General features: G+C 46.6%; 1 protein-coding gene across 1 annotated transcript in view; it reads right to left on the reverse strand.

Annotated features, from left to right (window-relative positions):
• Positions 1-2455, reverse strand: part of LOC114604307 (protein FAM184B) — a 76558-nt gene extending 74103 nt beyond the window's left edge. The window contains exon 1 of the mRNA XM_077934414.1: positions 2114-2455. Coding sequence (XP_077790540.1) covers positions 2114-2254 — 141 coding nt within the window. The 5' untranslated portion in view covers positions 2255-2455. The remainder of the gene's footprint in view (positions 1-2113) is intronic.
• Between the last annotated feature and the right edge of the window lie 12854 nt (positions 2456-15309).

Here is a 15309-nt window from a genome sequence, read left to right on the forward strand (position 1 = left end):
AAATGAGTACAGTCGTACCTTTGTTTTCAAACAGCTTAGTTCTCTAACGTTTTGGCTCCCAAATGCCGCAAACCCAGAAGTGACTGTTCCGGTTTGGAAGTCAAACGTCCGATGGGGCTTCTGTGGCTTCCGATTGGCTGCAGGAGCTTCCTGAAGCCAATCAGAGGCTGCTCTTTGGTTTCCGAATGTTTTGGAAGTCGAACGGACTTCCAGAACGGATTCTGTTCGACTTCAACTTCCAAGGTACGACTGTATTCAGTAGGGAAGTCAGAGCTATGTGGTATATAAAAACACTTACATGCTACAAGGTTGCTGTTAGCAAGATTGTGTACTCATGGCTGAATTAATTGACAGGTATGTTTTATTTTCTACTGAGATGAAGGGACAAGGTTTCAATGGCACCCTTGTGGGGTTTTTGGAGAGGAGATGGTATGGGATGAAAAGGTCAAACCACTCTTCCTTCATGCTGAAATCCTGATATTCATCCTCACAAATGCTATTTCTATTAAAATGCAAGAAGCCCCAGGGAATCTCAAATGGTAAATGTATCCTTCAGTCTGGTTCACTGAGCAGTTGAATTTCACTTACGGGAGTTAGAACCCACAAGTAAGCGTAGAATTAAAGGATAGGCTGATAAAATATTTGAAATGTGCTGATCTTGTTCAGGTCCATATTCAGGCAGAAACTACCACACACAAACCAGATCTATTAAGTTAATTAGCATGGACTATAATAAAGCAATATTTTCCTAAGCAGAAACAGCAAGGCTAAGCATTTTTGGTTTTTTTAAATAGATAAATTTGAGGGGCAGTGCAAAAAAAGATAGAAAACACAACTTTTTTTTTATAACTGATATATTAATTATACTTTGCATTGAGCTAGGAGACAAATAAAATGGTGGGAAAGAAGAAGACTATCCACTATAATATACTATAATATACTATAATATACTATATTAACTACGGTAAATGTCCAGTAAAAAACTGAATGACTCTTTTCAGTTCACAAATGTCACCAAGCCTCTGAGAAAGCTCGCTGCTATCATCTGCCACCAGGACCGGTCCAAGACATTTGGGCACCTGAGGCAACAACCCCCAAAATGGTGCCCCATCCCTGCCAGGGAGAAAGGGATGAGTAAATCTCTACATTAGGAACAAGTGGACAAGAAAGACTGATGTTGGGATCTGCTGCCCCAGGGGTCCTGCCGCCTGAAGTGGTCACCTCACTGGGCCCCTTGGGTGGGCCGGCCCTGTGGCCACCTTGAAAACCTACTCCGTTGCTGCACCCTGAAACAGAATACAGTGGTACCTCGGGTTACAGATGCTTCAGGTTACAGACTCCGCTAACCCAGAAATAGTACCTCGGGTTAAGAACTTTGCTTCAGGATGAGAACAGAAATCGTGCTCCGGCGGCGTGGCAGCAGCAGGAGGCCCCATTAGCTAAAGTGGTGCTTCAGGTTAAGAACAGTTTCAGGTTAAGTATGGACCTCCGGAACGAATTAAGTACTTAACCCGAGGTACCACTGTATTTCTATTAAACATTCTATTTCCTCATTTGCGCCCTTATCCCGACTGAAAGGACAAGTTCTCCGTTCTCTCCACGACAGCTACAGGTTTGCAGGCGACATCCAATATTAGCACTGCAAAAAAAAGAGAGAGCAAAAGCAAAACTTCCCTGGCGGTTTCTGGAAGATCGACTCCACCACGTCGTTAAAAGCAGGGCTAATTTCATCATGCAAGCTGCAAATAAGCTGCTGCTTTTTTCCATTGTTTTAAATCGCTAGACTAGAGAGGATGGAGGCGGTCAGGCGTCCAAGACGGCCGATCTTTTCCATCCCAAGAGGGAAATCACAAGACTCTGGGAGAGAGTTGAGTAGGGTACCCCTAGGTCATCTAGTCCAACCCTCTGCCATGCAAGGATCTCTCTCTCTCTCGAACCCACGACCCTGCGATGGAGAGTCTCGCGCTCTCCCGACGGAAACGAAAGTTTCTAGGCGTTTCCCTTCCTTGGGAGATGGGAAGCAGACGCGTAAACTTCTCCTTGCCTGCAGCAGCAGCCAGCGACCCTCAACACCCACCCACCCCGTATTGTATTGTATTGTATTTATTTTTACCTTGGTGAGCTGGGCGATCTTCTTGCACATTTTCACCTGCAGGTCCGGGTCGCTTTCCTCCGACGCGCTGCGCGCAGGACGCGCTCCCGGAGCCCCATTGCAAGTCCGGGGCTGGGGGATTTGGTTAGCGCCGGAAGCCATCGGGGAAAAAATATCTCCGCGTGCTGCGATCGCCTTGTCGTGCCACACACACACTGCCTTCCCTCTCTAGCTAGAAAATAAAAGAAACACGGGGAGCCCTCAGTTTCCAATCGCGCCTCGCATGCCGGCTAAGCTTCCCTGCTGCGCCCGATCCACAACACAAGGAAGCCGCGCGCAAGGAGAAGGCGAGCACCCCACGCGCGCGCCCGCCCACCCACTCCTCCTCCCGTTGATCATGGCCCTCCCCTCTCGGCGAAGGGATCGGCCTCCACCCCCGAGAGATGAGACCACGCGGGCGGGATGCTGCGCATTCCCTGGCGGAGACGCCGAGCCGCTTGCCCGCCCCCGGAGATGAAGGAGCGAAAAAAGGATGCAGCCGCGCCGAATTAAACCCAGGAGAGAGTGAGTTTGTCTGGCGCAGCGTCCCGCTTCGACAGTGACCGGGCGGAGACGTCCAGGGCGAGCCAGGATCCTGCCCACCCCGCTTGGGTTCCCAGCAGCATCTCTCCTTCAACGCCTCCGCGCGCCGAGGTTGCCTACGGCTCGGTGATGGATCTCCGCCTCCTCGGAAGCTCCTGCGCAACTTCTGGCAGCAAATGATCCCATCGCTTAATAGCGCAGGGGGGAGACACTTTCAGCAGCCAGCAGGCAAGCCAAAATGCAGCCAAATGAGACTTTGGGTTTGGGGCTTGGCTACCAAATGGTAAGGGATGCGGGTGGCGCTGTGGGTTAAACCACAGAGCCTAGGACTTGCCGATCAGAAGGTTGGCGGTTCGAATCCCCGCGACGGGGTGAGCTCCCGTTGCTCGGTCCCTGCTCCTGCCAACCTAGCAGTTCGAAAGCAGTGCAAGTAGATAAATAGGTACCGCTCCGGCAGGAAGGTAAACGGCGTTTCCGTGCGCTGCTCTGGTTCGCCAGAAGCAGCTTAGTCATGCTGGACACATCACCCGCAAGCTGTACGCCGGCTCCCTTGGCCAATAAAGCAAGATGAGTGCTGCAACCCCAAAGTCGGTCACGATTGGACCTAATGGTCAGGGGTCCCTTTACCTTTACCTTTACCAGTTGGTGGTATTCAGGACAATATAAGGGAGCGGGTGGTGCTGTGGTCTAAACCACTGAGCCTCTTGGGCTTGCTGATAGGAAGGTTGGCAGTTCAAATCCCCGCGACGGAGTGAGCTCCCGTTGCTCTGTCAACCTAGTAGTTTGAAAGCACACCCGTGCAAGTAGATAAATAGGTACTGCTGCAGCGGGAAGGTAAACGGCGTTTCTGTGCGCTCTGGCTCCCGTCATAGTGTTCCCTTGTGCCAGAACAGGTCTAGTTATGGCCACATGACCTGGAAAGCTGTCTGTGGACAAATGCTGGCTCCCTCAGCCTGCAGCAAGATGGAACACCACATCCCATAGTTGCCTTTGAATGGACCCAGGGGTCTTTTACCGCCACCTCCACAACACCTTGCAGGGTGCCGTTACAGCCTTGCAGGCTGCCACTGCTACTGCTGCCCCTCCCGTTGCTGCCATGAGGACTCGCAGGCCACCACCGCCAGGCCTTGCAGGTTGTTGCTGTTATGTACTGAAGTTCTCACCCTGGGCCAGCAGGGGGATACTGTAGATAGTTATGCAAATGAACGATCGAAAGTGACGTTCAGTGATTGGATAGTAACGTGGTACTGGAGCTCTATATACAGGCTGACGAGCCCTTCAGTTCAGATCTGTCCTGGCCTGTGAATAAACAAGAGCTGTTTGAAGAATTGCTGTGTCGTCTGATATGTTCACCCACAACTTAACAGTTGCCACTGCTGCCAACATGTACTGCAGTTATGGCAAGCTGTTTCTGCCACTACTTCTGTGTCCTAGCAGGCTTCTGCCTGGCAGTCCCAGATTATTTGTATTCACTATGACTTATCGCTGTCCTTTGGATTGTCCTGAACACCACCATTTGGTAAAGGTAAAGGGACCCCTGACCATTAGGTCCAGTCGTGGCCGACTCTGGGGTTACGGCACTCGTCTTGCTTTATTGGCCGAGGGTTACAACTTCCTGGTCATGTGGCCAGCATGACTAAGCCACTTCTGGCGTACCAGAGCAGCGCACGGAAATGCCGTTTACCTTCCCGGCGGAGCGGTACCTATTTATCTACTTGCACTTTGACGTGCTTTCGAACCGCTAGGCTGGCAGGAGCTGGGACCAAGCAATGGGAGTTCACCCTGCCGCAGGGATTCGAACCGCCGACCTTCTGATCGGCAAGTCCTAGGCTCTGTGGTTTAACCCACAGCACCAGCTGCGTCCCTTACCATTTGGTAGCCAAGCCCAAAACCTATTTCGATGCGTTTTGGCTTGCCTCCTGGTGAAACTGAGTGTGTGATGATTGATAATACTGTCATTTATCCGTTTTAGACCCCCAAGTGGTAGCACTTGCCAGGACCTTGTCCTGTTCGCCTCTGTCCATCCTTATTTCAGACATTGTAAATTGCAATGTTTAGCTGGTGATAACATTGCAGTGTTTAGCTGGTGAGTTACCGCAATGTTGAAACCCTTACACACATTGTGATGTGTGATATATTGCCAGCTCAAATATTATGAATCAGTTATCACGATATGAACTTCAAACTGGTGTTGGACGATATATTGATATATTGCCCAGCATACAATTGTGGCGTTGAAGGGACCCTGAGGGTCATCTAGTCCAGCCCCCTGCAATGCAGGAGTCTTTTGCTTGAACCCACAACCAACTGAGCTACCCTGGAAATGAATGTTATTTAGAAAAAGAGAATTGAGAATTTAACTCTTTTTAAAAATAAAAATGCCAACCATCTTTTTAAGCAAAAAGTGCTTGATTTATTTTGGGGGCGGGCTGGATTTTTCGCAATAAGGAACTCAGGTGTGCTGGAAAAACACCCCCCCACACACACACACACCGCACCACCAAGACTGGAGGATGTGAAGGGTAATGTCCGTGCATCACTTTTGACTGCAATTGTTCAGCAGTCAATGGATTCCAACAGAAGTCCCAATGAAAAATGGGCTGTCCAATCCACGGCTGCCACATTGTCAAATTCTTACCAGCATCGTGGACGGTTGCAGTCCCCTGTGCCACCTCTGCAACATCTACCGCAGTGACCTCAGTACAGTGGTACCTTGGGTTAAGAACTTAATTCGTTCTGGAGGTCTGTTCTTAACCTGAAACTGTTCTTAACCTGAAGCACCACTTTAGCTTATGGGGCCTCCTGCTGCCGCTGTGCCACTCGAGCACGATTTCTGTTCTCATCCTGAAGCAAAGTTCTTAACCCGAGGTAATATTTCTGGGTTAGCGGAGTCTGTAACCTGAAGCGTATGTAACCTGAAGCGTATGTAACCCGAGGTACCACTGTACAACTTATTCCCACTATACACACGTAGGATTGGGTGGCATAGTAGCAGACCTGTACACCCATGCACCCACGTCATATAAATTTTCTCAGAAATAGTTTCTGAGTTCATTGAACACATGCTGTAGTAAATGTGCACAGAACGTCACCTTCAAAGGTGATCACCATGTTGCAGAAAGAACGAGAAAATTGATCAGTGGGGTGGGTAAAGGTAAAGGTAAAGGGACCGATGACCATTAGGTCCAGTCGCAGACGACTCTGGGGTTGCGGCGCTCATCTCGCTTTACTGGCCGAGGGAGCTGGCGTACAGCTTCTGGGTCATGTGGCCAGCATGACTAAGATGCTTCTGGCGAACCAGAGCAGCGCACAGAAAAGCAGGGTGGGTAAGTGGATATAATGTCTAGCTGGAACCCTGTATAATAGAGGAGCGGTTCAGCCTTTCAAACAATATAAATTTCAAGCGAGAAATGTTTGGGCATATGGCATGGCCTTCCCCACTTGGGAGGAAGTGTCGCCCAATAGTACACAATTTCCAGGTGTTGCTCAAATAATGCCACCTTGGATCACATGAGGATTTTGAAAAGTGGTCTTTCATGTTAGGAAATCAGAGGTACAACTGAGAAGTGGTGAACCGCTTTGCAATAAATAACAAATAGCACAGCCTTGCAAATATCCATGATAATTGCTATCCCACAACACTTTTGTAAGCCTGGCTACATGCATGTATAATAGTCACTTGTGGCATACACTATGAATTTCCCCCATCCTATTCCCTGCTGGTGACCAAATGAATGCCAGTTTATAAGTCAGAAACAATATTTCAATTATTTTATTTTTGTTGTTGTTTAGTCGTGTCCGACTCTTCGTGACCCCATGGACAAGAGCACGCCAGGCACTTCTGTCTTCCACTGCCTCCCGCAGTTTGGTCAGACTCATGCTGGTAGCTTCGAGAACACTGTCCAACCATCTCGGCCTCTGTCGTCCCCTTCTCCTTGTGCCCTCCATCTTTCCCAACATCATGGTTTTTTCCAGGGAGTCTTCTCTTCTCATGAGGTGGCCAAAGTATTCGAGCCTCAGCTTCACGATCTGTCCTTCCAGTGAGCACTTATTTTATGTAGTTATACCATAATAACCATTTATATTATTTTCTAAAACGAAGTCCAACTCTATTGTTACAAATTTTGAGGGGGTCAGTCTGGATGATGTCCCGAGTTCCTTCCAATCAAAATAGAAACTGAATAAAACAAGGAACCACCTTTTCAAACAGAATTAACTTTTAGCCAGTGAGCAGTGTGAGTGGCATCTCGGTCTCTAATGTCTGGCCCCCTTGTTGCTTTCACACTGTGTTGTATTCTTAATTTACTGTTATTAGATGCCCCTGAGAATGACCTTTTGCTGAAATATGATGGGCAGTGCATTTGAATCCATAAACTATCCCTCTGGAAGTTGGGGGCTTCCTTGCTTTTTGAATCTCTGGCCAAATTAGTTCTCCCCTTTCCACTTTATTCCTTTTTGCTTTGGTTTACAGCTTCACAGCTCAGCTCTTTTAACCATTACAATATTTTCTTCCAAATATTTACAAATCTCCAAATATTTACACCTCAGTGCTGAGTAACTGACCTCTGCATTCTTTGAATGACCAGGGAGGGTTTTATTTCAGAGCACATAGCCCCATACAGTTCTGCTTTTTGGCTTCGACTGTATTTGACAGTGTTCTGTGAATGCAATCTAAAATATTATTTAAAACTTGTAAGATTGTAGCTTGTAGTGATACTCCCACACCACTCTGTCCTTGGCTAGATTTACTCACTCACTGTGGGCTGTAAAATGCATTAATTATTGCAAAACTACAGTGGTACCTCGGGTTACATACGCTTCAGGTTACATACACTTCAGGTTACAGACTCCGCTAACCCAGCTTCAGGTTAAGAACTTTGCTTCAGGATGAGAACAGAAATTGTGCTCCGCCAGCACGGCAGCAGCAGGAGGCCCCATTAGCTAAAGTGGTGCTTCAGGTTAAGAACGGTTTCAGGTTAAGTACAGACCTTCGGAACGAATTAAGTACTTAACCCGAGGTACCACTGTATGTGAAATCCAAACTGGATCCCAATTAGCTTCAATGGGAAGCCAGGTGATTAAAAGATCCAGAGTTTATTTTGAATACTAAGGAGACCTGCTGCTGCGTGCATCTGCAACAGTGGAAAGAATAAATATAGCAGATACCCGGAGTCGAAGGAATGTTGGCAGCAGTTTGCCATATCTTAGTATCAGAGGCACATATACATTCCTGAAAATTATGGCTCAATAACTGTAATGGAAACCCAGTTTGATTAAAGAGTACAAAATTACATTTCATAAAGCTTCCCATTAACTGATTAACATTAGGGCAGGCATAAAGCTACCACTGTTCCATAAGTAATTTCAATAATGTTAAGACGGGAAGGATGGAGAAATAATGAAAGGGAGACTGGCAAAGGAGGCGTAAGAAAGAGGTAAGCTGCAGGGAGGAAGTAAGAAAATTCTGGGAGTTTTTGACAGAGAGGTCACTCCTAAGAGATTAACAGAGCGCGTGGGGAGTGTTTGCATCTCAGCCCCTCAATGAGAGGGGGAGTGGAGGGGGAAATAGTTTACTGTGGTGGCAGTTTGGTTCAGCTGTTCCTGAGATTACATACTCTGATAACTGGACATTTGTGGTATAAGTGTAGGATGAGCGTGGTGTGGGGGTATTGGTATCATGTTGCAAGTTATTTCTGGGAGGGGAAGTTGCAACATGGTGAATGGCAGGGATCAGAAAAACCGGGGGGGGGGGGGGTAGCTGCAGGCCATTCTATCTACTGATCCAAATTTGCAAGTGACTGGTGGCTACAGAGGCTGCAAGCCTGCTGCTGCTGGTGCTCAACGTCAGGTCAGTACATAATACGACCAACCAAACCCACGATTTAATTGCAGGTGAGGATGCTGGCTTGCATAACTGAGACCTGGGTGGGTGAATTTGGTGGCACCTCCCTTTCATTGCCCAGTAACATAGCTGTCAACTTTTCCCTTTTTTTAAGGGAAATTCTCTTATTCCGAATAGGATTTCTCGCAAGAAAAGGGAAAAGTTGACAGCTATGCCCAGGAAGGACTTTAAAAAGGAAAAGAGACCCCTGACCATTAGGTCCAGTCGTGGCCGACTCTGGGGTTGCGGCGCTCATCTCGCTTTATTGCGTAAAGGTCATAGCCCAAAATGTATCTGCCTGGGTTTGCATATTTGTGTCAATAAAAGGAGGCTCCACAGAGCTGGCCGGCAGCTTGCTTGCAGCTCACCTGCATTATCAATTCCTACCTCATGTCTGTTACTTCATCCCATTGTGCCAGAAGTGGTTTAGTCATGCTGGCCACATGACCCAGAAAGCTGTCTGTGGACAAACGCTGGATCCCTCGGCCTGAAAGCGAGATGAGCGCTGTAACCCCATAATCACCTTTGACCATCCAGGGGCCCTTTACCTTTTTTTTTTTTTTACCTTATCAGCTTGTAGTGACAGGAGCTTTTTTCATTGATGTTTGTCTGCTGAGATACAAGAGCCGCCATCTGCATAGAACTGCAATAGTTTTGAAGGTGCACTCGTTTACACAAGCATTTGCTTAGTCTCCTTACCCAACTTTCCTGCTTTAATTGCTATGTTCCTTTTAATGGGAATATTTTATTGCATATTTTAATCACAGAAGTTTAATTTTGTTTGTTTAATCATGTATTATAATTATGGTGTATTTTGTTGTTATTCTGTATTTTAACGATGCTGTGCCATTGCTTTTATGTTTTTGTAAACCGCTTAGGAGCCATCTGGGTATTTAGTGGTATATACATTAATTAGTTAGTTAAAGGTAAAGGGATCCCTGACCATTTGGTCCAGTAGCAAACGACTCTGGGGTTGTGGCGCTCATCTTGCTTTACTGGCCGAGGGACCCGGCATACAGCTTCTGGGTCATATGGCCAGCATGACTAAGCCGCTTCTGGTGAAACCAGAGCAGCGAAACGGAAACACTGTTTACCTTCCCGCCGGAGCGGTACCTATTTATCTACTTGCACTTTCACATGCTTTTTTGAACTGCTAGGTTGGCAGGAGCAGGGACCAAGCAATGGGAGCTCAACCCGTTGCGGGGATTCGAACCGCTGACCTTCTGATCGACAAGTCTTAGGCTCAGTGGTTTAGACCACAGCGCCACCCACATCCCAATTAGTTAGTTAAAATAATATATGTATAGATTTGTACTTTTGATAGGAAGTTTGCCACAAAGCAATGATGTGAACTGATTGAGAACTCTTAACATAGCATAAATATTATTTGTGCTTGTATGTAATTTGCCTGGATTGCTTCCTAATGCATATAGGAACTGTCCATTCGGAAATGCTGTATCTAAAAAAAGAAGGGGAAAAAGAGCGCACCGGGAGATATATTGCAGTATTTGGTAAGCCTGGCTTTGATCCACAGCTATTTTTTCTACCTGACTGATTAAGAGGTCAGCAAACACTACTTCCTAGCAGGCAGGGCACTGGATGTAAATCTTCTGAAGAGACTCTAATCAATGCTTCTTGAAGGCTGCAGCCAAGGAGTTGACTGATCAATTGAAACTAAGAGTATATACGGGGAACTTCCTGCATTCCCCCATCCAGGTCTGTGTGGGGAGAATCCTGGGGCATGTTAACCAACATATGTTTGCAGTGGTGAACAGCATAAAATCAACAATAATATCAGATTCGTTACACATCACAAATCAGTAGATTGGCTTAATATGTCGACATAGCAGGATTGCCCCTTAGCGAAATTGGGAACATTGGGGTCTAGCGGATATTCAAGAGTGGCTCGGTTTTTTCCCTGCAGGCAGGCCAGCACCAGTGGGAGAAGCCGGTCCACCCATGAGGCAAAGTGAGGCAACCACCTCAGGTGGCGGGATCCACAGGATCGGCACAGGAGCTCCTTCCCTGACTAAACTGCTTCTGGCGCAACAGAACACCATGACAGAAACCAGAGCGCATGGAAACGCTGTTTACCTTCCTGCCAGAGCAGTACCTATTTATCTACTTGCACTGGCATGCTTTCAAACTGCTAGGTTGGGAGAAGCTGGCACAGACCAACGGGATCTCACTCCGTCATGTGGATTCGAACCGCCGACCTTCTGATTGGCAAGCCCAAGAGGCTCAGTGGTTTAGACCACACCACAGCTCCACCCTTGCGGATATATGTAAATGACCTGAATGGTGGGATTTTGAATAATTCTTCAGGATTTGTAGACACTTGGATTAATGGTGTGGAGTTCAACGGAACATCACATTTTGCATGTGTTTTGACAACTGGTTACAAAAAATAACTATGTGCATGACATGCCACATACTTCCTGCCCTTTTATGACATATAAAGAAAAGCAAGTTGAATTGCTTTCTTTAAGTGCTTTTCTTTATGCATAAAAGGCAGTTCTGCATATAGCCAAATCTTTCAGTGCTGCAACACACAAATAATAGTGGTGTTTTGACCACAGGAGCAATGCAAATCTGCAACTTGATTGTCCCCTAGTGGCTAGTTCTTAAAATATGTTTAAAATACATTCCCTCAAAGCTTAGAATCTTTTCCACATAAGAAAATGGACTGGGACAGCATCTAATGCACGATCATCTTCTTCTCTTGCTTTGCTTTCATTCTGAATTTCAGAAGCATCTTACCAGAGTGTTAATATATTACAGTTGGAGCAGGAGACACACACACAACACAGAATACCTGAAATTGGATTTGACATGTCTTGCTTGACATGCATAGGATTGCACTATAAGCATGCCTAGGATTTGTGCAGCACTTAAATGTTACTAAACTGGTAGCTGGGTATCTCTCCTGCATTAGTCCGTTTGGAATGAGGGTGTCAACAACACTATCACATGTAATAAACAGTCACATATTCCAGGCACAGGGCATGTCATTTTAGGAAGTGAAACTAATTACTTCACTGAGGAGTCTTAAAAATATTATTTCTGTCACTGGACAACTTTTAGCTTGGTAAGTCTACATCTGATGAAGAAGCACATAAACTGCTTTTGGTAAACGAAACTATTTTAAATTTATCTTCTGAAAATGTCAGGTAATGCTAAATAATAATAAGAAGAAAGATAAATAAAAATATTCATTTATAATACAATTGCAAGTACTTGAGGGGTGGTTGTTGTTATAAGTGCAGCCTGTTTACTTAGAAGCAAATCCTCAACATTCAATGGGACTTGTCTTTCAGACACATGTGGTCAAAATGTGATAAAGATCCCACCACCCTCACAATCCCACTTGGCAGGGACATGGAAAAGGGCCTTCTCGGTGGTGGCTGCTTCCAGCCTCTTCAATTCCCGGCAGGTGAAGGACCTTGTTCCAACAGGCTTTTGGGAACTGGCTGCTTTGAATGACAGGGCTGGCGCCTTGCTGTTTTTATTGTCATTGTTTGTATGTTTTAAACAGATTTTATAGGTGTGTAACGTTTTAATTCTTTTAATGCTCAATTGTTTTTAACATTTTTGTTTTTTCTTATCTGTAATTGCCTTGAGTCCTGTCAAGGGGAAAAGGCAGAGTATAAATAAATATATCATATTGATAAAAATCCTAGTTTGTGTGTGATTAAGGGCAGAGGAGGATTAAATAATAATAATAATAATTTTTTAAAAAATTATACCCCACCCTTCCCAGTTTAAAAACCAGGCTCAGGGTGGCTAACAGCATATATAAAACACTGATTAAAATGCAACTTAGAAACAGCATAAAACAGCATGAAACACAATATAAAATACAACATCAATATCAATAAAATTCTAAAATGCAGGGGTCATTTTGGGGGGAAAAACCAAAAACAACCCAGTCTGTAGACATCAAATGATCACCAGGGCTAACTGGCCAAATTGATCCTACTAGGGCCAGCAAAGGAAGAATTGAAATGTGGAGTCCCAGAAAGGGTTTCTTCATAGAAGAGCAAAGGGAAAAGGGAATAGAGGATCAGGCTAATTCAAATTGAAGGCCAGGCAGAATAGCTCTGTCTTACAGGCCCTGCGGAAGGAGATCAAGTCCTGCAGGGCCCTAGTCTCTTGTGACAGAGCATTCCACCAGGTCGGAGCCATCACTGAAAAAGCCCTGGCCCTGGTGGAGGATAGTCTGGCTTCCTTAGGGCCCGGGACCTTTAAGCTATTAAGGTAAAGGGACCCCTGAGGGACGCAGGTGGCGCTGTGGGTTAAAGCCTCAGCACCTAGGACTTGCCGATCGAAAGGTCGGCGGTTCGAATCCCTGCGGCGGGGTGCGCTCCTGTCGTTCGGTCCCAGCGCCTGCCAACCTAGCAGTTCGAAAGCACCTTCGGGTGCAAGTAGATAAATAGGGACCGCTTTCTAGCGGGAAGGTAAACGGTGTTCCGTGTGCTGCGCTGGCTCGCCAGAGCAGCGATGTCACGCTGGCCACGTGACCCGGAAGTGTCTGCGGACAGCACTGGCTCCCGGCCTATAGAGTGAGATGAGCGCACAACCCTAGAGTCTGGCAAGACTGGCCCGTACGGGCAGGGGTACCTTTACCTTTACCTTTAAAGGGACCCCTGACCATTAGGTCAAGTCGTGACCGACTCTGGGGTTGTGGCGCTCATCTCACTTTATTGGCCGAGGGAGCCAGCGTACAGCTTCCGGGTCATGTGGCCAGCATGACTAAGCCGCTTCTGGCAAACCAGAGCAGCGCACGGAAACGCCGTTTACCTTCCCACTGGAGCGGTACCTATTTATCTACTTGCACTTTGATGTGCTTTCGAACTGCTAGGTTGGCAGGATTAAGCTATTATTATTCATTATTACACAAAAATGAAGATCATGGCCCCTGGTCCCATCACCTCCTGGCAAATAGAAGGGGAAGAAATGGAGGCAGTGAGAGATTTTACTTTCTTGGGCTCCATGATCACTGCAGATGGTGACAGCAGCCACGAAATTAAGACACCTGCTTCTTGGGAGAGAAAAGCAATGACAAATCTAGACAGCATCTTAAAAAGCAGAGACATCACCTTGCCAACAAAGGTCCGTATAGTTAAAGCTATGGTTTTCCCAGTAGTGATGTATGGAAGTGAGAGCTGGACCATAAAGAAGGCTGATCGCTGAAGAATTGATGCTTTTGCATTACGGTGCTGGAGGAGACTCTTGAGAGTCCTATGGACTGCAAGAAGATCAAACCTCTCCATTCTGAAGGAAATCAGCCCTGAGTGCTCACTGGAAGGACAGATCCTGAAGCTGAGGCTCCAATACTTGGGCCAGCTCATGAGAAGAGACTATTCCCTGGAAAAGACCCTGATGTTGGGAAAGATGGAGGGCAAGGAGAATGGGACGACAGAGGACGAGATGGTTGGACAGTCTTCTCGAAGCTACCAGCATGAGTTTGACCAAACTGCGGGAGGCAGTGGAAGACAGGAGTGCCTGGCCTGCTCTGGTCCAAGAAGAGTCCAAGAAGAGTCGGACATGACTAAACGACTAAACAACAACAACAAAAATAAAATGCACATCATTGAACTGCACTGTTCCTATATAAGAACATAAGAAGAGCTTTCTGGATCAGGCCAATAGCCCATCTAGTCCAGCATTCTGTTCTCACAGTGGCTGAACAGTTGACAAGGCATGATTCCATCAGCCGGCATTTGGAAACATCACTGCCTCAAAAACTGTGCAGGCAGAGCAAAGCCATTGTGGCTCATAGCCATTCATAGAATCGTAAGAGTTGGAAGGGACCCATCCGGTCCAACTCTCTGCAGTGGAGGAATACGCAGCTGCCCCTTGGTGTTATCAGCACCACGTTCTAACCTCCTGACCTGTATGCCTGAAATCACTTGTGGAATCTTTGACAAGTCTCTTCTCCTCCATGAATTTGCCCAGCCCTCTTTTAAAGATGTCCCAGTTGGCGGCCCAACATTGCCACTTCCTGTGGGAGGGAGTTCCATAGATTAACTATATGGTTCCCTCATTACGAGAAGTGCGGTTACAGGGAACCAGGCAGAGGGCCTTCTTGGTAGTGGCGCCTGCCCTGTGGAACGCCCTCCCACCAGATGTGAAGGAAATAAGTAGCTATTTAGGGAAGTTTTTAATATTTTATGCTTTATTGTTTTTAACACTTGATTGGGAGCTGCCCGGAGTGGCTGGGGAAACTCAGCCAGATGGGCGTGGTATAAATAATAAATTATTATTAATTTATTTTTATTATTATTCTGTTGTGAAGAAGTGCTTTTTCTGTCCTAACTCTTCCAACGTTCAGCTTCATCGGGTGCCCATGAATTCTGGTGTTGTGAGAAGGGAGAAAAACTCTGTCTCCGCTCTTTCTCCATGGCTGTGTACTTTTTAGAATCAATGAGTTTGGAAGGCACCCTGAGGGTCATCTAGTCCAACCCCCTGCACTACAGGAAACTCAAGGAAAAGATCCACTCGCTCAACTTCTGCTGAAAAGCCTCCAAGGTTTCTACAAACTCCTGCCCCGCAGCCTCTTCTGTTCGCCTTTCCTCTAAACCAGGCTTCCTCGACCGCGCCCCTCCAGATGTTTTTGAGACTACAATTCCCATCATCCCTGAGCACTGGTCCTGCTAGCTAGGGATGATGGGAGTTGTAGGCCAAAAACATCTGGAGGGTCGAGGTTGAGGAAGCCTGCGAGTCTAAACCAGTCTTTCTCAGCCTGGAGGAA

The sequence above is a fragment of the Podarcis muralis genome, chromosome 9 (assembly GCF_964188315.1).
Source record: "Podarcis muralis chromosome 9, rPodMur119.hap1.1, whole genome shotgun sequence".
Classification (NCBI taxonomy): Eukaryota; Metazoa; Chordata; class Lepidosauria; order Squamata; family Lacertidae; genus Podarcis; species Podarcis muralis.